The sequence below is a fragment of the Saimiri boliviensis genome, chromosome 10, assembly GCF_048565385.1.
Source record: "Saimiri boliviensis isolate mSaiBol1 chromosome 10, mSaiBol1.pri, whole genome shotgun sequence".
NCBI lineage: Eukaryota > Metazoa > Chordata > Mammalia > Primates > Cebidae > Saimiri > Saimiri boliviensis.
The window spans coordinates 13,905,351-13,928,960 of NC_133458.1; the positions used below are offsets into that span (position 1 = coordinate 13,905,351).

Genomic DNA, 23,610 nt, shown 5'->3' on the forward strand with positions numbered 1-23,610 from the left:
TCATCTCTGCTGAAACACCCCTCGGGAATGGAAGAAGAATGTGGAATCCACATTCTTCTCATCTTTCAAATGTCTGGAAGGAGTTGCTTTTATCTGCTGTCTTCATACTCTCACATCAAAGCTGTCTCCAACCCAGCTTCAATAAGCAGCATTCTGCCCATATTCCCTACAGTCTACACGCTGTTAATTCCAAAGACCCTCCATATCTTCACTGTGGGTGGTTCTTGTCAGTATTGGACACTACTGAGCTTGGAAATACTCTCTTGTTACTTGTGGTATTACATTTTCCTGGTTTTACTCCAGTCTTTTAACTAGGTTAAACTGTACCCCTCTTTGTAGCACTTACCAACTATAATTCACTTTACTTTTCCTTTGTAGCATTTATACAATTATAATTATATAATGATGTGCATATTTTGATTTATCCTCTATTCAACAGATGGTAAAATGTATGAGATTAAGAACAATGTCTTGCTCAATTGTCCGTACTTAGCATAATACCTGGCCCACACTAAGCATTTGATAAATATTTTTCACATAAAGAATAAAATTTAGGCCAAAATAAAATGTGATCTTTTCACTTCAATGGAAAATGCCCACCTTTTCCTAAAATCATGATTACCAGTTTACACAGAACTTTAAACATTTAGAGATGTATACACAACAAATTAATTTTTCTTATTTCTCATTCTGAAACACTAAGGTTTTCCTGCATACATGTCATTAAAAATAAAAAACTTCTTTAAATATGTATATGCCATGCATCTAAGAGTCATCGTAACAGATGGGTACCATTATTCTGCCCATTTTACAGATGGGAAACTGAGTTTCCCAATGTACTTTGTATATATAATCCCGACACTTTGGGAGGCTGAGGCAGGTGGGATGCTTGAATCTAAGAGTTTGAGACCAGCCTAGGCAACATGGTGAAACCCTGTCTCTACAAAAAATAGAAAAATGAGTGGAGTGTGGTGGCATGTACCTGTAGTCCCAGATACTCGGGGGCTGAGGTGGGAGGATCACTTGAGGCCAGGAGGCAGAGGTTGCAGTGAGCTGAGACCACACCATTGCACTCCAGCATGGGTGACAGAGTGAGACCCTGTCTCAAAATAAATCATTAATTAATTTAATTAAATTCTTGTTTCCCTCCTGGCCCAGATTCCCCATATCTAATCAATCATCATATCCTACTGACCTCATCTGCTAAATATCCCCTAAGACTGTCCCATCCATCTCCACTGGAGCGTGCTGTTACCCTCTTGCCCAGACCACTGCATCTGGTCACAGCTTGGGCGCTGGCCTCCAGCCATTTTGCGCCTATTCCAATCTTTTCTCTATACAGCACCTAAGTGAGTTTCAAAAGCATCACTTCTAGTTTAGATTCTTCAGTAGCCTCTGAATGTTCTTGAGATGAAACCTAAATCTTCAGTATGGGTTATACTCCCTGCACAACCTGGCTCTGCCTTCTTCTCCAGCAGCCCCTCCACCTGTCACCATCTGTCCTTGCATTCCCCAACACACAGCTGGCTTTCAGTGTCTTTAGCTCACTGTCTCTCAACTGTAGGGCTTTGCAAACACTGCCTCTCTGCCTGGAATCCTCTTTTGCAACAGAGAATCCTTTGCTTCTCCTCAAATACACCTTGTACTAGTCATGCCATATTTAATGTCTATTTTCCAGGCTACAGCATGAGCACCACAGGGCACAAACACTGCCATATTAACTGCTCAATCCCCTCTGCTTGGAACTTAGTTGGCTCTCAACAAAGACGCACTGCAAAAATGAGTGCCGGCAAGAACGCAGAGTTAAAAAAGTGTGGCTCAGTGTTTACTTGTGCCCCTTTGATATCTTTGCTGGTTTTAAGACAACTGCAGAGACCATTTAATTTATTTGAACACCCATTTTCTTATCCATAAAAAGAAGATAAAAGGATTACGTCACAGTTCTAGTAAAGAGTAAACAAGATGACATAAAAATGTACACTGTCATTCTTAAGGATCATAGAAATGGTGGCTATTGTAAGTACTGTTGATCTGAAAGAGAGAGAATAAGTGTAAGAGAGAAACATAGAATTCATAAAGCTGGCAGGAGCATCAGAGACACACAGAAACTTTTACAGATGAAGAAACTAAAGGTCGAAGACCCTAGACCCTTGTTCAGCTCTCCTAAGCGAATGGTATAGGCAAATCTGAAGAAAGTCTCTTGACTTAGGTCTATTGTGAACACTTAGATGTCCCACTGAAAGAAAGCTGGAAGGCCACCACCAGTCCAGAGAAGATCCCAGAATTCTATGGACTCAATGCTGCACCTGACCCTGCACCTTTCTTGTCTGGTCCAGGCTTCAACTGAAAGTTCAGCTGCTCAGAATACTGTCCTGCTGAGCCACCTGTGCGTGCGCACACACACAAACACACATACACACACTCTGAGCCCTCCTTACAATCTCTTGCAATAGAGCCTCACATAACCAAACAGGCAGGTTCCCAACTACACTGCAAAAGTAGTATGTGACAAGATTCCAACCGCTCCAGAAACATAGATACCATCTCTACGGGGCACAGAGGTATGTCTGTCATACTTGTACACATGCAGAAGGTCTTTTACATCCTTTTCCAGTTAACTGACACCATATGTGACTTGTTCCCTATGTCTAGCCCTTTCGTACAAAACACTATAATCCTTACGGGTGATTTTGTGATGTGGCCCTATTCTCTCAACCACACATTGAATAATATACTTGCTCACTGTAAGATACCTTCTAAAACTTGGCTCCTTCCTGCCTAAGGAGACCATGAGACTAAACCTGTACTCTCTCCTCACCCACATCTGTATTTTCAGCTCCCCTCGTCCATACACACCATCACATTCTCAAAACAAGTAGCCTCCCAATAGAAGTGTGTTTCTGCCCCATCTACGGTATTATCTATAAATACCACATGCTACCTGGACATTTTCTGTTTCAATCTAGTGGCACAATGCATGCCTGCCTCTGCAAACCCATTGACACCATTTCTAACAGTTTTCTTTCATTTGGAAATGCCAGTGGTCACCTGCTCAGCCACTGGTTACCGCAAAGGGAGAAATACTCCACATTCCCTATACTTGATCCTATCTCAGTGATCCTGTTGCAATCAGGCATGACAAAGCTAAAATGTGACAAAGCGAAAGGAAATCTGTAAATCATGGTCTTACTCACGTAAAGACATCAGGAGAGAGTTTTTTTTTTTTTTTTTTTTTTTTTTTTTTGCTATGCTCATTACGTTAGAGTGCAAACACCCTCATCCCCTTCTCCACCAAGGGTGTATAATCACTGTTTATCTGTGTATAGGCAAAGCCAGGGCATGGCATCATGGGGATATGGCCTTTCTTCAGACCACAGACATTTCACATCCATATAACTTCATCCACATGTGACTTCTTGAGAGGAAAAGCTTCTAGTCATCCCTTTAACACCACGTGTGACAGAGCTCACTATCTTACCTAGAGCCCACCCGCCAACACCTTAGTTCTTGTCTATTTCTTGTCACGAGACACAAAACTGTACTTCAAAAATATAACCCCTCCCCAAACAAACAGCTAATTTTTTGAACTGAGGCTGAGTGCCATGTATATTTTTGAGGACCATGCTTCCTGGATTTTCTGGCAAGGTTGAGTTCAAATATGCTGACTTACAAATCACTAAAATAATATTGAGGTTAAAATAAGATCACCACATAAATATATAACTCCATTCACTATTTGACATTACTGCCCTCAATACTACTAAGATATCAAAATAGGGGTAGCCTTCTTGACCACTGACTAAAACATGTGTTCTATCCACTGTAGGAAAGTCCCACCATGCCAGTGAAAAATGTAATAAACATTTCTTATCTATTCCTAAGGTCTGAAAATGTCACACCAACTGCCTTATAGAAAAGATAGTTTATATAAGAACATTATTAGTGTCAATGCTGACTTAACACTCCATAAACTCATCTGTGGTCCTGGTGGTGTCCACACAGATCATATTAGTGTGAGTGATGTGTTTGTGTATTAACACACACCTCGAGGGTGACTTTGTTCCAGTCTACCTTGCAGGCACTGTAAGCGATCAGCTCCTGCTTACCCCACAGACACTGTGAGTGACCCGGCCCCTGTCTACACCACAGCTGTTGGTTATCTGTTTGAGTCCACACCACTGACACTTGAGTAATGCTGCTCCTGGTGAGCCCAAGACCCTAGGAGTGACACCATTCCTGTCCATACCACATAGCGACTGATCTCTCCAGACACCACAAATGACGTATTCCTGTCTATCCCACAGACACACACGTAATGTGGCCAGGGAACCTCAGACAGACTGTGTTAAGGGCAGGGATATACTCTCGGGACCCCTGATATATGAAGGCTCCTAACTCTATTGAGAATTACTATATTCTGTTGATGAGAGAGATTCCTTTGCATTCCTCATGATGTCTCGCTCCTCCCCACTAGGACCACGACATATATTCCTCTTGCACAACAGTCTCACGTGGAACTGACACCCCCAATCCCATCTTCCCAGCTCCCCAGGACTCCTTCACTAGCCACGGCTTCAGTTTTAGGCCCACAGATTGGTTAACAAATGACACCCATTTTGCTAGGGCCTATGCCAGGAGCTTCTTCATGCTCCAAGTGCGGATAAAACAGGACATCTGAGACACAGGCCACATCAGGAGCTTTTTAGCTGGGAGCTGGGATCTGTGGAGTAGGCCCAGGATGCAGGCGAGACAGTGGTGTGCAGTGGGGGAGCAAGCGAGGAAGGAAGTTCTAAAGGAAAACCACCCTCTCGTCTGCTTGACACACCCTTCCCTCTCAATCCGACAACAGTCCTGGCCAGAGTTCACTTGTAGGTAGACAGGAGGGCAAATCAGTCTTCGGAACGCAAGATCCAGGAAGGGAAGAAGGGGATTGAGATCTGGACATGAAGTGGCATCACCACTGACTCTCCTCGGCACTCTTGCTGGAAGGCAACTAAGGATGCCAGGGGTTCTAGAGCTCTAAGCCCCCATTCTAGCCCTCCGGCTCCTACCCCTGCCCCCAACTTCTTTCCACCTTGCTAAGTTACGAATGCAATGTTGTGATTCACATGAAGCTTTGGGAGGCTCCCCATCTCTAGGGAACTGGGGTGAGGGGCAGGGCAGGAGTCACCGTTCCAGGTTACAGAGGTTTGATTAATAAGGAGAGAAGCCACACACAGACTCACTCAGTATGCAGATACCTCTGGAGGTAAATAAGGAAAGGGCCTGGCCTGGTTAGGGAAAAGGAGCGGATAAAACCTCTCCAGGTAAGGAACAGCCTGGAAGGGGAATCTCAGTGATTCCTTCGGACGCGGCTTAGCTTTCCCCAGGGCGCCGACTTTGAAGCCAGAGCCCTGATTACCGGCCCGGGGAACGTCTGGGGGCAGGGTGCCTGTCTCCTAGGCGGGACCCGACCGGAAGCAAACTTTTAGGCAACGGCGTTTCCTCCAGCTCCCCTCCTCTTCCCGACCAGGGTCTTCAGACGCACACCCGAGCCCGGCCTACAGGCCCAGCCCCCCCATTTCCGGAGCCTGCGCCCCGGACCCCGCGGGGGCCGATCCCAGGGGAAGGCCTGGCTTCCTCTTCCTTCCGGGCCTGCCCCACCTCCGCCGCGCTCCTCGGCCGCCAGGGGCCCCGGGCCGAGACGGGAGAAGGGCACCCACCTGGTCGGTGTCACATGCTGCTGCCTCGGCCCCAGCGTCCCCTCCAGGTCCCGGCGCCGGCCGCAGTCCCCGGTGCCGTCCCCAGCGCAGGCCCGGCCGCCCCACCCGCGGCCCGCCCCTGGCCGCCCGACGTGAGGGAGGGATCGGGTTCTCCTAGGAAGTTTCAGGTGAGGAAACAGGGACACACCTTCCCGGAGGAGGGGCAGGGCACCTCCGCGCGCGAGCCCCATTGGTGTGAAAGAAGCTCCCGCGTCAGAGCTGGGAAGTGCCCGGCCGGCGGGGAGGAGAGCCCGGGCGCACGGGCCAGGCCGCGGGCCGTCCCGGGAGCCCCGAGGGCGCGGTGCGCGGGCGCAGGTCGGGCGCGGGCGGGGTGACCCGGGCAGGGGCGCGCACGGAGGCCGGGGCAGCTGCCGGGCCCCGCGGTATCCTCCGACGCCTCCGAAATCTCCCTGGTGATGGTTTCTTCGGGTCTTCTTCACCTGAGCCTGACTCTGGACCGGCCTGTCCGCCCGCAGCCCTCTGTGTGTGTGCGCCTTTTGCCTGGGCCGTGCCTCTGGAAGTCTGACATCTGTGGGTGTACGTGTGTCTTTATCTTCGGGCCTCAGTGGTTTTTGTGTGTTTCTTCGTTTTTTTTTTTTTTTTTTTGTTTTGTTTTTTTTTGAGTGGAGTCTCGCTCTGTCGCCCAGGCTGGAGTGCAGTGGCGCGACCCCCGCTCACTGCAACCTCCGCCTCTGGGTTCAAGCGGTTCTCCTGCCTCATCCTCTCAAATAGCTGGGATTACAGGCACATGCCACCATGCCTGGCTAATTTTTATATTTGTAGTAGAGATGAGATTTTGCTATGTTCTCCGGGCTGGTCTGGAAACTCCTGACCTCAGGTGATCCGCCCACCTTGGCCTCCCAGAGTGCTGGAATTACAGGCGTGAGCCACCACCGCTTGGCCAAGGCCTCAGTGTTAATTGCTCCTCTGTAATGTCTCCTTCTCCTCCTCTTCCTCCATCCTCCTCCTCCTCCTCTTCTATTCTCCTCCCCTCCCCCTCCTCCTCCTCCTCCTCCTTTTCCTTCCTCTTCCTCTTCTCTCTCTCTCTCTCTCTCTCTCTCTCTCTCTCCTTTCTCTTGTTTCCTTCTTCTTTCTTCATTCTCCTACTTAGGGCCTAGAATTGTGAATCTCTGAAAGGACATGCCGGTGTCCTTCTGTATTCCTGAGTTTATTTTAGAATGGTGACTGTATATCTCAGGGTGTATGTTCCTTCTGTGTGCTTTCTAGGGCCGGTGTGTGTGTGTGTGTGTGTGTGTGTGTGTGTGTGTGTGTATTTAAATCTCTGAGCCCATGTTTATGTGTTTCCTTTTGCCTGTATTTTTTTCTGATTTTTCAGGGATACCTTGAGTTCTGTTAGTCTTGGAGGCCAAGGCTGAATGGGTTTATCTCTGTGCCCCTCCAATACTTCAAAGAATGCCCAAAGTCTCTCGAGCACACAGACGCACACAGAGTAGGAATCCTTTACCTAGGGGACAGAGATTTTTGATGTTTTTGGTTGAGTCAAACCACTCCCCAAAGGCATTCTTTACTCCAGGGGTTTCCATGGTGACATAAGTTAAGTAAAATATTAATGGACTCCTTGGCTATTTTGCTCTAAGGAATGCCATGGTCTACAGCCCAAACAACTTGGTTAGACCATTTCTAGATCACTGTGCCCATTGGCTGTTGCCAGTGATCCTGGTTGAATGTGGTCACTAGTTATTTTGAAGGTGGCTGTAGAACAGAATGTAATTAAGGAAGTATAGTCTCTTCTCTAATAAGGTCCTGAACAGCTGTATGTTCAAAGATTGTGCTACTCTGCTGTGTTACTCTGAGGGATTAAGTCTTAGACAGCTGAGCAGCTTTCAGCCTACTCTAAGCTGCATGGAGTGTATGAGAAACAATAGGAGAAATCAGGATGAGGCTTCAGGTGTAGAAGGGCAGGCCTAGCATATGTCATAGGCCCAGCAAAGGAATAAGAACTGGGAGTACAGAAAGGCAAAAAGTTTAAACTGGGACTGGCTTCACTTCTAGGCTGGAATACAAAATTCATTCCCAGGTTTGAGAGGGCCTTTGATTTATAATGTGTGAGCAAAGTCAGTACACTTCTGATCTAGGGCAGAAGCTGTTGACCTCCGGGCCAGGTGTGGTGGCTCACTCCTGTAATCCGAGCACTTTGGGAGGCAGTGGCTAGCAGATCACCTGAGGTCAGAAATTTGAGGCCAGCCTGGCCGACATGCTGAAACCTTGTCTCTACTGAAAATACAAAAAATTAGCCGCCTGTGGTGGTAGGCACCTATATTCCCAGCTACTTGGGAGGCTGAGGCAGGAGAATTGCTTGAATGCAGGAGGCAGAGGTTGCAGTGAACTGAGATTGCACCACTACACTCCAGCTTGGGTGACAGAGTGAGACTCAGTCTGAAAAAAAAAGTTGTTGACCTCTGGCATATTTCATGCTACCTCCTGGGGGTGGGCAGTGGGGTCAGAGGTGCCGGAGCCGCCTCCTGAACCAGCCCGGCTTTTCTTTCTGCTTCCCCCCAGCTTCAGTTGGTTCTCCTAGGTTACAGCTCTCTCTCCTCTCTCTTTCTTGCTCTCTCTTTTCTTTGAACCTCAGGTCTCATCAACTCAACCTCCTCTTGTTCTGCCAGCTCTCACCTGTCAGCATTTTGGTTCTTGAAGTCACCACCCTTAAGTCTTACGTGCTTGTGTAGAGAGTTAAGCATAAAAGGCTTCTCCTGATTTTTCAACTAGTAGGAGAGTTACAACCAATCAGTTTGGGAGTTTGCTCTTCCCATCAAGCCTGTTCCCGTCTGCAGGGTATGTTTGCGTGTGGAGGCCACTCTAGCTCTCCCAGATTTTCTTCCCTTTACTTTTCAGGCTATGGCTCTCGGCATTTTATTTTTTTTCTAATCCATGTCTTAGTGCTTGGTCTTGGTGACTGGGTTTCTTAATCATGCCTGTCATCCCATCCAGAGATTTTGATACTTCATTTGGACCTGTATTTCCTCTATAAAGGCCTAGAGAGGAGAGAGAATGATGCACTAGAAAGAGAATGAAATTTAGATTCAGATAGGGGTAGATTTGAATCCTGACTTCTGTTTACTTAATGTGAAATCTTGGGCATATTAACCTTCCTGTGCTTTCTCTGAATCTTCGTACGCTTCATTTCCCTAATGTCTTAAATGGGGTTAATAATATTTAATAATACGTCACTGGATTGGTGTGGTGATTCGATAATATAATATGTAGAAATCACCTTAGTGTTAAGTACCCGATGGAAGTTGGGATGACTTTAATTGCCTATAATGCCTTTAAGATCAAGTTATAAGTCTGGGGAGAGGCAGGGAACAATCCTGTGTAGTTCTTGGTATCAGGACTAAGGGAGTTATGGTGACCTTTTTTGAAGCAGGAACTCATCAGCGTTATCCCTGGGGCTGTCATTGTCCTGACTAGATGCTGTCATGGTGCCACCAACCCACATTACTGGCTGCATTGTTCCCATGTGGTGAACTCTCTCCGACTCGCAGCTGGTCCAGCGCTAGTTCTTGGAACACTCCTAAGGTGTTTCTGTCTCTGCCTTTTCCTGATCTTGTGACCCAGCATTGAACCTTTTGAACTCAGTTCTTCTCTTAATGGGGCTCATCGTGGTCTCTCCATTAGTCTCTGTTGAAGTCAGACTGGCTTGGCCACTGTAGTTCTTAGCTATCCTCTTCTATTCTGTTTTTTTTTTTTACTTTGTTTGTTTTTTGTCTTTTTTTTTTAGAGATGGAGTCTCACTCTGTCCAGCCCAAGCTGGAGTGCAGTGGCATGGTCTCGACTCACTACAACCTTCACCTCCCGGGTTCAAATGATTTTCCTGCGTCAGCCTCCCCAGTAGCTGGGATTACAGGTATGTGCCACCACGCCTGGCTAATTTTGTATTTTTAGTAGAGATGGGGTTTCACTGTGTTGGCCTGGCTCATCTCAAACTATTGACCTCAGGTGATTGGGATTACAGGTGTGAGCCACCACGCCCAGCCTGTCCTCTTCTATTCTGATGAGCACAGTTTTCTATACTTGATTTTCTCTTCTTTATTTTCTCAACCTTTGCACATTGATTGTCATGAGCCTAAATTTAGTGCCATTCAAGGCATACATACTAATTGCTTCATTCATTTTTTTCTTATTCATTTACTCAGTATGCATTCTTAGAAACCAGATATACAAAGACAAGATCTCTGCTTCCAAGAAGCTCTCAGTCTGATTGAGGAGAGAAGCAAGTAGCAAATAATGATAGCAGAGCCTGATGAGTGTTGTGTTGAGATGGACACAAAGTACAGGAGAGAGTAGGTGCTACTGCTTGGGGAATCAGAGAAGCATGAATGGATAAGGTGGTTTTATTTTTTTCTTTTTGAGACAAGGTCTCACTGTGTCACCTAGACTGGAGTGCAGTGGTGTGATCACGTCTCACAACAGCCTCAAGCTCCTGGGCTCAAGTGATCCTCCCACCTCAGCCTTCTGGGTAGCTGGGGCTACAGACATGCACTACCATGCACACCTGGCTAATTTTTGGGTATATTTTATAAAGACAGAGTTTTGTCGTTTTCCCAGGCTGGTCTTGAACTCCTTGACTCAAGCAATTCCCTCACCTTGGCCTCCCAGAGTGTTGGGATTACAGGCGTGAGCCAGCGCACCCAGCTAAGGTGAGATTTGAGTTGACTTGTCTTTAAAAATACTGTTACCTGGTATAAAGGAAGATATAGGAAAAGCATACCACCAGCAGAAGTGAAATATGCAGAAATACAAGCCTGAGTGCCCTCTGTTCAGGGATGTGCAAATGGTGTGGGTTTAACATGAGATGTGGTGAAGAAATGGCAGAGAATGAAGTTGGAAAGGTAGTAGGGCAGCCAAATCATGAAAGGCCTCGTAGGCCATTCATGCTACTGAGTTTGGGCGTTATTTTTCTGGGGATGGGCCTCCTTGGAAGGATTTCAAGCAAGGGCATGATGAGATCAGATTATAAGGTTGGATTAAAAAGAAAAAGCACTGGGGGCAATGTAGAGAATGAACTGGCTTGGGTAGTGAAGTGGAGAGGTGAGGGAGGCAATGGGATTGGTGTTGTAGCAATTAGATGGATATGGTAGTCATGTGGGTAAGAAAAGATGATACCTTGAACAATGCAGGGGCAATGGGAAAATGAGACCGGGAATGGATTTTCGTTTTGTGCTGATTCTGTTTTTTTGAAGGTAAAACAAGTAAGTCAGATTTTACAAATTGGCTGTTGGAGGTGCATAAAATGATGTGCTCTCTGAGTGCTTACTCTGTTCCTGAGAGAACCTCCAGTTCCGCTCTTGCTTTTGCGGAGGCTGCCTCTCTCGCTCTGTATTTTATTCAGAGAAAGAAGCTTAACTATTTATACTCCACTGCTTGCTTTGAATTTGCATTTCACAGCCTGGCCCTTTCTTTTTCAATGTTGCTGCTTTGCTTTCAAGATTTAGAGGCCTACTGGCTAAATAGACCCATTAAAGAGCCTTGCCTAGGAGTTTAGCCACAGCTGTCATCATTTGTGTCCAGGAGCCAAGGGCTTCAGCTTGCCTGGTTTAGTTGGGACTACCTATTTTTTTTTTTTTTTAATCAGTAGTGGTAAGAGTGGTAAGTGTGGTAAGGTGGGTAGTTCTGGGAAGGGTTACTGAGGAAATGGTGTGTTTTACTTGGAAAAAGAATGTTTCTATTAACTCAAACATTTAGAAATTCACTCATTCTCAAAGATGTTAAGTCATGGGTGTAGGAAAAGGATGGGAGTTTAAGAAGTGAAAGACACCACCCTGACATGAAGGAATGAATGAATGGTGAATTTTTAATAATTCACAGTTGTGTTCACTTGTGAATTATGAATAATGTATATAACAACTAAGTGTGTAGAGGGTCTCAAAGTATAGTTTGTATATGCGAGGGCAATCTGGCTGCAACATCTGTCACACCATAGATCAAAGTCTAGTTTGTGGTACACTTGCATTGGAGTCCCCAGTTTGCTTTGTGGGTCATTCTTATGCACAATAAAGCTTAGGACTCACGGGGTTCCAGGTTATACAAAAGCAAGAAGTGCAGTGGGCTGCAATGCCTGCTTTAAGGATATTAGGGAAACAAGAAAAGAAACTTTTGTGCCAGGCCACTGGGTATAAAGTTTTATGACCTGAGGATGGAAGGAAATTAGAAACAGGGATTGTTAAGGCCAACAGGGAGAAAGCAGAGCGAGTTTTCAACAACTTCTGTAGACAGTACGTGTGATTAGTTATTGTATGTTAACAGTGGACATGCATGTGTGATGTAATTTTTGAAGTTATGAAAGTGTAAGCAATCTTTTGTTCAGAGTTTACCCCTGGATGCTGTGGGCAATGAGCGATGGGCCTGGTGCAATGAAGAAGTAAATTGCCGCACAGCACTGTGCCTCAGGCCTGGAGCTCTTCACATCCTTTAGAGCTGGATTAAGAGATGCTGTGTTAGCTCGAACAAAGGTCACTAGGAGTCTTTGGGTTAATTTTTTTTTTTAACCCGTATATTCTTGTAGTTCATTGAACTTCTTTAAGAGGATGAAAGCCCAACTTGGGATCAATAAATGGTATAGTAAATATTTGTTTGAGTTCTAAAATGGACTATTATTTTAAACAGTTGATTAGCAAAGCTTAAAATACTTGATATCCTTCATGGTTTGTGTCCGTGGGAGATGTTTGGTGGTATGGCCACCAAACATGGGGAAGGAGAGAGGGAAAGAGTGCCATTACCTTAAAAAAAAAAAAGAATAGCCCTGATTGGGCACGGTGGCTCACACCTGTAATCCCAGCACTTTGGGAGGCTGAGGTGGGCGGATCACCTGAGGTCAGCCTGGCCAACATGGTGAAATCCTGTCTCTACTAAAAACAAACAAACAAAAATTAGCCAGGCACAGTGGCTCATGCCTGTAATCCCAGCACTTTGGGAGGCCAAGGTGGGTGGATCACCTCAAGTCAGGAGTTCAAGACTAGCCTGGCCAACATGGCAAAACCCCGTCTTTGCTAAAAGAAATACAAAAATTAGCCTGGCACAATGGCTTGCACCTGTAATCCCGGCTACTTGGGAGGCTGAGGCAGGAGAATCACTTGAACCCAGGAGGTGGAGATTGCTGTGAGCTGAGATTGCGTCACTGCACTCCAGCCTGGGCAACAGAGCAAGACTCTGTCTCAAAAACAAAAACAAAAAGAACAGCCCTTTACCAGTTCTTCTGGGTTCTAAGAGATGAACAGGCTTCCTATCCTGATGTCAAGGAGCTCCCAGCCTAATGGAGGAAACAGATGAACAACAATGAAGAAGTGCAGTGCATTTTATGCTAGAGGTGCCATGGAGTTTGGAGGAGGAATAGATTATCTTGCTGGTGAGTTTGTAAACCAGTGCCAAAGTGATGATGCCTCTGTGTGATGTTAATAGGTCTGTAGTTACACCCACACTCTTCCTAAGTCTCTGGACTAGAGGCTCATATTTCTCGAATCTCCTATGCAAAGACATTTTTAACTTGGGTGCATATGTAAGAGAAAAATATGTATGCTTTCAAATATCATTCAATTGAACATCTCCAAAATGTCTAGTAAATAATGTCTGAGAATACCCAGGTCTTGCTGGAGGCTGGTTATAGCTATGGCAAGGTGCTGCAGTCATGAGACAGTGGGTCCTTGCCTGCCTGCCCTACAATGTGCAACCCCCTGCCGTTATTCAGGTTGTCTTGCTTTTAGGCTTTTGAAATGTTTGGATTTGGGATGTTTTGGAAATTTCCCTGTCCAAAATTTTTGGAAGATAGGGATGGGGATAGGGATAATACCAGTTCTTTTTTTTTTTTTTGAGACAGGGTCTTGCTTTGTTGCCCATACTGGAGTGCAGTGGTGTGATCATGGCTTACTGCAGTCTCTACCTCCCAGGCTCAAATGATCCTCCCACCGCAGCCTCCTGAGTAGCTGGGACTACAGGTGCATGCCATCATGCCTGGCTCATTTTTGAATTGTTTTATAGAGACAGTAGTCCCCACTTTGTTGCACAGGTTGGTCTCAAACTCCTGGGCTCAAGAGATCCACCTGCCTCAGCCTCCCAAAGTGCTGGCAGGATTACAGATGTGAGCCACTGCGCTCAGCCAATTCCTGTTCTTAAAGACACTATAACCAGTAAAGTTCATTCAGTGGAGTTCTGGCTCTACTGTAACTGTTACTGGAAAGAGGTCCTGATCCCGACCCCAAGAGAGTGTTAATGGATCTTGCACAAGAAAGAATTCGGGGTGAGCCTGTAAAGTGAAAGTAAGTTTATTAAGAAAGCAAAGGAATAAAAGAATGGCTACTCCACAGACAGAGCAGCAGGATGGGCTGTTCGACTGAGTATACTTATAGTTATTTCTTCATTATATGCTAAACAAAGGGTGGATTATTCATGTGTGTTCCAAGAAAGGGGCAGGCAGTTCCCAGAACTGAGAGTTTATCTCTACTTTAGACCATATAGGGTAACTTCCAGACACGGCCTGGCATTTGTAAGCTGTCATGGCACTGGTGGGAGTGTCTCTTAGCATGCTAATGTATTATACGTAGCATATAATGAGCAGTAAGGATGACCAGAGAGGTCACTTCCATCACTATTTTGGATTTAGCGGGTTTTGGCTTTAGCGGATTTGGGTCGGTGTTTTTACTGTGTTCTGTTTTATCAGCAAGATATCTTGTGATATCTTATGACCTGTATCTTGTGCCGACCTCCTATCTTATTCTGTGACTGAGGCCATCTAACCTCCTAGGAATGTAGCCCAGTAGGTCTCAGCTTTATTTTACCAAGTCCCTATTTGTGAAGGAGCCACTCTGGTTTGAATGCCTCTGATACAGTGGCTCCTAAACCTGGCAAATCAGCAAAATTTCCTTTAAAAAACTCTATCTGTCTCTCTAGGTATCTGTCTATTTATCTATCTATCTTAGAGACAGGGTCTTGCTGTTTCACTTAGGCTGGAGTGCAGTGGTTTGATCATAGCTCACTGCAACCTTGAACTCCTGGGCTCAAGCGATTCTCTCACCTCAGCCTCCTGGGTAGCTGAGACACCATTCCCAACTAGTTTTAAAATTTTCTGTAGAGATTGGGGTCTCACTACTCTCTGTTTTTCCCAGATTGATTTTGAACTCCTGGACTCAAGTGATCCTCCTCCCTTGGCTTCCCTAGGTGCTGGGGTTATAGGGACATGAGCCACTGGGCCTGACTGTTGTTTATTGCCGTGGTTCTTTAGCAAAGGCTTTCATCATAATCATCTGATCAGCATTTTGAATCTGCTATTGCCCTAAATGCATGGAATTTTAATTCTTTGGGTTTGGGGTCAAGCAGAACTAGAGGTCTTTGCTGATTTGGATGCATAATAATGGTGGAAACTCTCTGACTCACAGCAGTGATTTTTAAACATCTTTTATCCTACCCCTGTCAATAAAAGATTTTTGAGCAGTCATTCTCCGATATATGGATTTATTTATTTATTTATGAATTATATATGTGTATTTCTGCTGTTTGATGTGCAAACAGATGTTTTTTAAAAATGAGGTTAAAAATAAACGTCATTGACAGTTCTAATATTTTTATCTCCTTCCCCTAGTGGATACACTGAGGATCCCATTGTGTAGCACGCTGAAAGAACAGGGCAGTGGTTCTTTAATTGGACCCCAACTCTTATTTAGATGCTACTGTCACAGGTAGCTGTCTGAAACAGAATCACCTGTTCCCACCCCAACCAAAGCACTCCTACTCCATTCCTTAATTTATGCAGTAATTCAACATATGTATAGGTTTAGCAGACATGATCCAAAAATCCAAAATCCAAAGTGCTCCAAATTGTGAAATACGATACTCAGAGGAACTGTTCATTGGAACATTTGACATTTAGGATTTTTGGATTTGGGACACTCAGCTGGTTAATTACCTGCCAATATTCTCAAATCCAAAAAAAATCCCATATCTCAAACACTTGTGGTTCCAGGCATTTCAGATAAGGGACAATATTGTGCAAAGTGTTGAATGAGGGGCTGGTGTATAGTGAGATCAAGGACCCAGATTATGCCAGCATAAACATTAAACAAATGATTACTTAATATTACATTACTATAATTTTGATGTATGCTAAAAAGTGTGAACTCAAAAGTATCTGAGACAAGTCTCAAAGAAAGTTTAGAAAGTTTATTTTGCCAAACTTAAGGAGGCACCCAAGACATGGTCTCAGGATGTCCCAGTGACATGTGCCCAAGGTCGTCATGGTACACCTTGCTTTTATACATTTTGGAGAGACATAATATATCAATCAATGCATGTAAATTTACATTGGTTCAATCTGGAAAAGTGGGACAATTTGAGGCTGGTGGTAGGAGGGCTTGCAGATTATAGGTACATTTATAAATTTTCTGATTGGCAATTGGTGGAAAGAATTATTATAAATAGAAAGGAATGTCTGGGATATGTTAAGGGGTCTTGGAGACCAAGGTTTTATCATGTAGATGAAGCTTCCAAGTAGCAGGTTTCAGAGAGAATAGATGGTAAATGTTTTGTATCAGACCTTAGGTCTGTATTGATGTTAATACTGGCTGGCTTTTCCTGAATTCCAAAAAAAGAGGAGGGTGTAATGAGGCATGTCTGACCCCCTTTCGTCATTGCCTGAAACAGTTTTTCAACTTAACTTTGGAATGCCCTTGGCCTAGAGGAGGGGTCCTTTCAGGTGGTTGGGGTAGAGTAGGGGTCCTTTCAGATGGTTGGGATTATTTTTGATTTCTGAAAGTATATCTGTATAACCTGAGAATGACCTCTTATGGAGGGTTTGAGAAATCTGTAATTTGGCAGCAGGAGGGTCATTGAAGCAAAACTAGAGTGTTTCGGATCTAGAGGACAGAGGTGGAAATACCATAGCACAAGATGAAACTGAAGATGTGAGCAGAGACCAGGGATCATGGGGGCTTAGTAGACCATATTAAGGAATTTAATCTTTATTTTGAGGGTAAGGTAATCCATTGAAGGATCTAAGGGAGAGTGACAGGGCCAGATTTGCATCTCAAAAGATCACTTAAAGGTGCAGCAAGTTGTATCAATTCTTTCCCTTCTTTTTCCTTTTCTTTTTCTTTTCTTTTCTTTTTTTTTTTTTTTTTTTTTGAGACGGAGTTTCGCTCTTGTTACCCAGGCTGGAGTGCAATGGCGCGATCTCGGCTCACTGCAACCTCCGCCTCCTGGGCTCAGGCAATTCTCCTGCCTCAGCCTCCTGAGTAGCTGGGATTACAGGCACGCGCCACCAAGCCCAGCTAGTTTTTTGTATTTTTAGTAGAGACGGGGTTTCACCATGTTGGCCAGGATGGTCTCGATCTCTCGACCTCGTGATCCACCCGCCTCGGCCTCCCAAAGTGCTGGGATTACAGGCTTGAGCCACCGCGCCTGGTCCTTTTCTTTTTGAGATAGAGTCTCATTCTGTCACCCAAGCTGGAGTGCAATGACGTGATCATGGCTCACTGTCACCTCAACCTCCTGGGCTGAAGCTATCCTTCTACCTTGGCCCCCCAGGTAGCTGGGACTACAGGTAGGCACCACCATACCTGGCTCATTTTAAACTTTTTTGTAGACCTGGGGTGTCACTATGTTGCCTAGGCTGCTCTCAAACTCCAGGGCTCAAGTGATCTTCCCACCTCAGCCTCCCAAGGTGCTGGGATTGTAGGTGTGAGCCACTGTGCCCAGCCTGTTCTCTCCCTTCTTATCTTTTGCTTGTATTTAGAAACCGTTGCTTTTACAGTTGCCCTCAGATTACACTCCCCTTTTCCCTACTTCGTATAAACTCTTACACATCCTCCAAGGTCCATCTTTGTTGTCACTTTCTGGTGAGGCCTTTTCTTATTTCCTCCTCCAAATAACCACAGCCTTTAGAGCTAATCTGTATATATATATAATATATATATATATATATATAATATATATATATATATATATATAATATATATATATATATTATATATATATATATATTTTATATATATATATATATACATTTATTTTACATTTTAAATTTTTTCTGCTTTTAAAAATTTTAATTTTTTTTAAACTTTATTTAAAATATGGAATGCTTCATGAATTTGCGTGTCATCCTTTCTTAGGGGCCATTGCTAATCTCAGTATCATTTCAATTTTGGTATATGTGCAAACACTAGAGCTAATCTCTATAAAGGCGCTTTTTAGGTTTTATTACCAATTACCTGTTTGGATCAATTGGGGAAGAGCAGATGCAGAAAATAATTACTTAAATCTTCATGGCACACTATCATTTGGTTTCTTTGGTTTGTTCAAGGCTCCTACCTCATTTTACTATTCCTTTATTTCTTTTTTTGTTTGTTTGTTTTGTTTTGAGACGGAGTCTCACTCTGTTACCCAAGCTGGAGTGCAGTGACATGATCTTGGCTCACTACCACCTCCGCCTCGTAGGTTCAAGTAATTCTTCTGCCTCAGCCTTCAGAGTAGCTGGGACTACAGGCAAACGCCACCATGCCTGGCTAATTTTTGTATTTTTTTAGTAGAGACAGGATCTCACCATATTGACCAGGCTGGTCTTGAACTCCTGACCTTGTGATCTGCCCACCTCGGCCTCACAAAGTGCTGGGATTACAGGCATGAGCCACCGCGCCCCACCTTATTCCTTTCTTATTATAAAGACTTCTGTACTGTTTGTATGTGTTTTTAATGTACACAAATGCTGTCTTTTATTAACTTTACATTTTTTACTTTTTAAAATTAGAATGATTTTTAAACATCAACTCATTTTCCTTTGTGTATCTATAGTCTGTTGCTTCTAACCAGTGCTTGGTGCTTCACAGTGGGAATTAATCATATTTTACCTATCCTCTCTTTCAGTGGTGGCCACCCAAATCCTTTCATTTTCCCTGTATTACAAGCAGTGCTGCAGTGAGCAGCCTTGTATATATTCTTTATGGACCTGTGTGAGAATTTCTCTGGGATATGAACATCCAGGATCCAAATTCTGGGGTTGGAAAGCGACGGTGGGCTTATTTAGCTAGATCCTGCCTATTGCTCCTTAGAATAGCTGCACTGACTGTGTGTTCCTCACAGTGCAAGAGTCTCTGTAGCCCCATGTCTCCACCAACACTGGGCATGTTTCGATCAGTCTAGTAGCTTCACTGTGTATTTCACTGCTGTTTAATTTTCATTTCTCTGGTTACTAGTGGGTTGAGCATTTCAGTAGATTTGTTAGCATGTTGTTACATTGCCTATCATGCCTTTGTCTACTTTTCTCTTGAGTTACTCTCATTTTCTTGTTGCCTTGCAAAACTTTCTTGTTGCCTTGCAAAAGCCAAGGTGGAAGGATGGCTTGAGCCGAGGAAGTTGAGGCTGCAGTGAGCCATGATCATGTTACTGTACTGTAGCCTGGGTGACAGAATGAGAGCCTATCTCCAAAAGAAAAAGAAGAGAAAGAGTAGATACAATTTGTTGCACCCTTAAGTGATCTTTCTGAGATGTAAATCTGGCTCTGTCACTTGCATAATCTCAATGTTAGTTATCTGTACATTTTAGATATTGAAAACATAGTCTCCTAGTAATCTGAACAGAAATGTGTAATAATTTTGCCAATAATTATTCCAATTATTGCCATTAATTCTTCTATATTATCTTTATGGCTTTATTTTCCATCTTGAATCTATTTGGTCTAATGATATTGAGTAGATACTTAATATTATTATGTCAGTTTAGTATTATGTCAGTTTTTAAACTCCAATTTTCATCTTTTCTTGATTTATGCTACCAACTTTATCATATATTACATTCTAATCAGTAGATGAGTCTGTTTCTGACTCTGCTCTGTTGTTCTGTTCTACTTGTTCATTTAAACGTTCTTGCTCAAGATTGTTTCTATGCAGTGGCGCTACAGTATATCAATGGATTTGGTTGGGACAGTCCCTCCCTTACCTCTACTTTTCTCCTCTTTCTCAACATTTATTTAGTTATTTGTGGACCTTTACTGTTCCATGTAGATTATAGAGGTTTTCAGAGACCCTCAGAAAACCCAACTGAAATCTTACCTGAGGTTAATTTGGGGGGAGAATTGATATTTTATGATAATAAACTATCCTTTCCAAAGGTATAGATATGTCTCTCCAATTATTCTTCTCATCTTATATGTCCTTTAGACTGATTTAAAACTTTTTATTTATATTTTTTTATTAAGTAAGGTTATCAACACTTTATAGCTTTTTATGCTGTTGTGAATTAAAACTTATTTTTCAATTCTATTTTTCTAGAAAGTTTTCCTTATCTGGAGAAATGCGTTGATTTTAATCTGTTCACTATACTGTGTTTCTCAAGAGCAGAGGCTGTGTCTTTTGTCTCTGTAATCCCAGTGTTTAAAACATTGCATGGCATGTGATCAATGAATGTTTGTTGAATGAATGAATGAAAGAGCAGGATACATAAAGCAGAATGGGCTGCTCTGATATTTGGGTCCATACAGAGGCTTCATGGGAATATCCACGACAGTTGCAGCAGATACCCCACCACAAGGACCAACGGAAGGGGCAGTTTATACCTTTACATGGCTGTCTTTCTAGGGGTGATAAATTAATTCCCCAAATTGGCTCACTTAGCTTTAGTTGGTGTCTCCCCCAGTTTTCCTCAGACCACGTAGATGTTTTTGAACATAGCCTTTTGCTGTCTATTATGGCTTCTTCTGGGTACTCACTCTTGGCTCAAATTTACACATCCATTTTGGAAGCCTTCACTGCCAGACTTGTGGTCAGACTAAAAAGCTCGACATGGGTCTCCAAGCCATAGTTATGAAGTACCATAGGATTGGTTGTCTTCCTGGTACTTTCTTCTCCTCAGAAGCAATGAATGAAATGAAGCAAGCACTGAGACCTGTTCACTGCTGATCCCAGCTTGGATCCCTGAAAGCAGAAAAGGGAATTTGAATGCCAAAATCCAGCTACCCTTAAGACTGGAGATTGGACACACAGGTATAGGTGCTCTTAGTATTGTTCGACAAAGGCAAAGGCAACACACAAAGGAAAGTTACGCTTTTAAAATGGCAGTTCATTTAGTTTACAAAAATTGTACTGAGTGCAATCTAAAGGCCTTTCACAGTCTGGCTCCTCCCTTCATTCCAAGGCTCCCTCTTGGTCACTTTTTCTGTCTCTACTGTGTATGTTTTGTGCTCAAACCTGATTGTTTGTCAAACCATTATATGCCAGTTATTTTTTATTCTTGGATCTTGCTAGACAGTATTCTCTATGTGTAAAATGCTCTTCTTTTACCTTTCTTTATTTATCAAACCTCTATTAATTCTTTTCAATGATGAATTCATGTTACCTCATCTCTGAGACCCTTCCTGACTTCTCCAAATAGAATGATTATCTTTCATTCTGTGCCACCATAGTATATTCAGTGTAGACTTCTGTTAGTACATTTTTAATGCTGTGATATTGTAACTAATTTATTTTTATTTTTTTATCTGCTTATTTTCTATTGCAAGCTTATTAAGATTTGGGACCATACATTCTCTGTCTTTGTGGCTCAAAACTGAGCATAACTTCTAACATATAGTAGGTGATCAGTTAGTAAATAATTTAGAAGTTGAACAAATAATTGAGTAAGTTCACCATGTAGAGAATGAGATTTTGATCCTATACTGGTCATGTGGTTTTAGACAAGGAATTAATCTTTCTATTTATTTGTAAAACAAATTATATATATATATATATATATATATATATATATATATATATATATATACATTTGCTCAATTGTGAAGATGTTATATTAGTCATCTTGGGTTGCTGTGACCAAATCCCGTGGGCTGGTTGGCTCAAACAACGAACACTTATTTCTCACAGTTCTGGAGGCTATTAAGTCCAAGATCAAGATGCCAATAGATTTGATTCATGCCGAGGGCTCTCTTCCTAGCTTGCAGATGGCTGCCTTCTCATATTCTGCAGAGAGGAAGGTCTAATATATCTTCCTCTAGTTATAAGGGCACTAATTCTATCAAGGGGGATCTACTCTTCTGACCTCATCTAAACACAATTATTTTGCAAAGGCTCCACTTCCCAATACCATCACATTGAGGTTAGAGCTTCATATCTGAATGGGAGGGTGGGAGAAAGGACAAACATTCAGTTTATAGCATATCTCATAAAACATTATGAATCTGCTTAAAATCTTTTCAAAAGAAATGTTCTAACTATGGAGCTCAGATGAATGACAATAACTCTTGCCATAAATATGACATCAGTGAAACAGTGACTATCCCTGATATGGTGTGGCTGTGTCCCCACCCAAATCTCAACTTGAATTCTGTCTCTCAGAGTTTCTACATGTTGTGGGAGGGACCCAAGGGGAGGTATTTGAATCTGAAATGCTCATCCTACCTTTCTCTGCCTATTTAGCAAACCTCTACTAATTCTTTTCAATGATTGATTCAATTATGAATTCATGGGGGCTGGTCTTTTCCATGCAATTCTCATGGTAGTGAATTAAGTCTCATGAGATCTGATGGGTTTATCAGGGGTTTCTGCTTTTGCTTCTCTCTCATTTTCTATTGCCTCAGCCATGTAAGAAGTGCCTTTTGCCTCCCACCATGATTCTGAGGCCTCCCTAACCTTGTGCAACTGTAAGTCCAATTAAACCTTTTTCACCCCAGGCTCAGTTATGTCTTCATCAGCAGTATGAAAATGGACTAATACAGTAAATTGGTACCAGTAGGGTGGGGCGCTGCTGAAAAGATAACTGGAAATGTGGAAGTGACTTTGGAACTGGGTAACAGGCAGAAGTTGAAACAGTTTTGAGGGCCCAGAAAAAGACAAGAAAATGTGAGAAAGTTTGAAACTTCCCAAAGACTTGTTCAATGGCTTTGACAAAAATGCTGATAGTGATATTGACAATATCACTAGGTCCAGGCTAAGGTGGTCTCAGATGGAGATGAGAAACTTGTAGGGATCTGGAGCAAAGATGACTATTGTTATGTTTTAGCAAAGAGACTGGTGGCATTTTGTCCCTGCCCTAGAGATTTGTGGAACTTTGAACTTGAGATATGATTTAGAGTGTCTGGTTGAAGAAATTTCTCAGCAGCAAAGCATTAAAGAGGTGATTTGGGTGCTGTTAAAAGCATTCATTTTAAAAGGGAAAAAAACGTAAAAGTTTGGAAAATTTGCAGCCATGCAGCAGAAAATAAAAACCCAATTTTTGAGGAGAAATTCAAGCTTGCTGCAGAAATTTGCATAAGTAACAAGAAGCCGAATGTTAATCACCAAGACAATGGGAAAAATGTCTCCAGGGCGTGTCATCGGTCTTCATGGCAGCCCTCCAATCACCGACCCTGAAAACTATGATGAAAAAATAGTTTTGTGGGCTGGGCCCAGGGTTCCTGTGCTATGTGCAGCCTAGGAACTTGGTGCCCTGCATCCCAGCTACTCCAGCCATTGCTAAAAGGGGCCAAGGTACAGCTCTGCCCGTGGTTTCAGAGGATAGAAGCCCCAAACCTCAGCAGCTTCCTTGTGGTGTAGAGCCTGCAGGTGCACAGATGTCAAGAATTGACTTGTAGTTGGGAAACTCCACCTAGATTTCAGAAGATGTATGGAAATGCCTGAATACCCAGGCAAAAGTTTGCTGCAGGGGCTGGGTCTTCATGGAGAACCTCTGCTAGGGCAGTGTGGAAGGGAAATGTGGGGTCAGAAACCCCACACAGAGTCTCTACTGGGGCACAGTCTAGTGGAGCTATGCGAAGAGAGCCACCGTCCACCAGACCCCAGAAGGGTAGATCCACTGACAGCTTGTATCGTACACCTGGAAAAGCCACAGACACTCAATGCCAACCTGTGAAAGCAGCCAGGAGGGAGGCTGTACCCTG

At 43.5% G+C, this 23,610-nt stretch overlaps 2 protein-coding genes and 1 pseudogene across 3 annotated transcripts in view; 1 reads left to right on the forward strand and 2 right to left on the reverse strand.

The window, feature by feature from the left end:
* The window catches only part of LOC101048223 (rho guanine nucleotide exchange factor 5), a 28,992-nt gene extending 23,208 nt beyond the window's left edge, over window positions 1-5,784 (reverse strand). Inside the window, exons 1-2 of one of the 2 annotated variants that reach the window (XM_074378968.1) lie at window positions 5,703-5,776; window positions 983-1,099 (exon numbers count right to left, since the gene is read on the reverse strand). In XM_074378968.1, the coding sequence (XP_074235069.1) occupies window positions 983-1,081 (99 nt within the window). In that variant the 5' untranslated portion in view covers window positions 1,082-1,099; window positions 5,703-5,776. Of the gene's footprint in view, window positions 1-982; window positions 1,100-5,702 lie in introns of both variants that reach the window. The other variant, XM_003929825.4, reaches the window with a different exon arrangement.
* Window positions 1,687-10,402, forward strand: LOC120365294 (uncharacterized). Its single transcript, XM_074378816.1, has 4 exons — window positions 1,687-1,811; window positions 5,386-5,869; window positions 9,484-9,609; window positions 10,311-10,402. Exons 1-3 carry the CDS (start codon window positions 1,687-1,689, stop codon window positions 9,595-9,597), a joined length of 723 nt encoding a protein of 240 aa, XP_074234917.1. The 3' UTR covers window positions 9,598-9,609; window positions 10,311-10,402.
* Window positions 10,403-17,812: 7,410 nt separating this feature from the next.
* Window positions 17,813-17,908, reverse strand: LOC120365461 (U6 spliceosomal RNA; annotated as a pseudogene).
* Window positions 17,909-23,610: the final 5,702 nt, after the last annotated feature.

Coding starts and splice junctions, on each gene's coding strand:
- LOC120365294 (XM_074378816.1), top strand. CDS start 1,687: ATGAGCACCACAGGGCACAAACACTGCCATATTAACTGCTCAATCCCC. Junction 1,812..5,385: donor AAGAACGCAGAGTTAAAAAA/GTGTGGCTCAGT, acceptor CCGACTTTGAAG/CCAGAGCCCTGATTACCGGC. Junction 5,870..9,483: donor GTTCTCCTAGGAAGTTTCAG/GTGAGGAAACAG, acceptor TTTTTTTTTTAG/AGATGGAGTCTCACTCTGTC.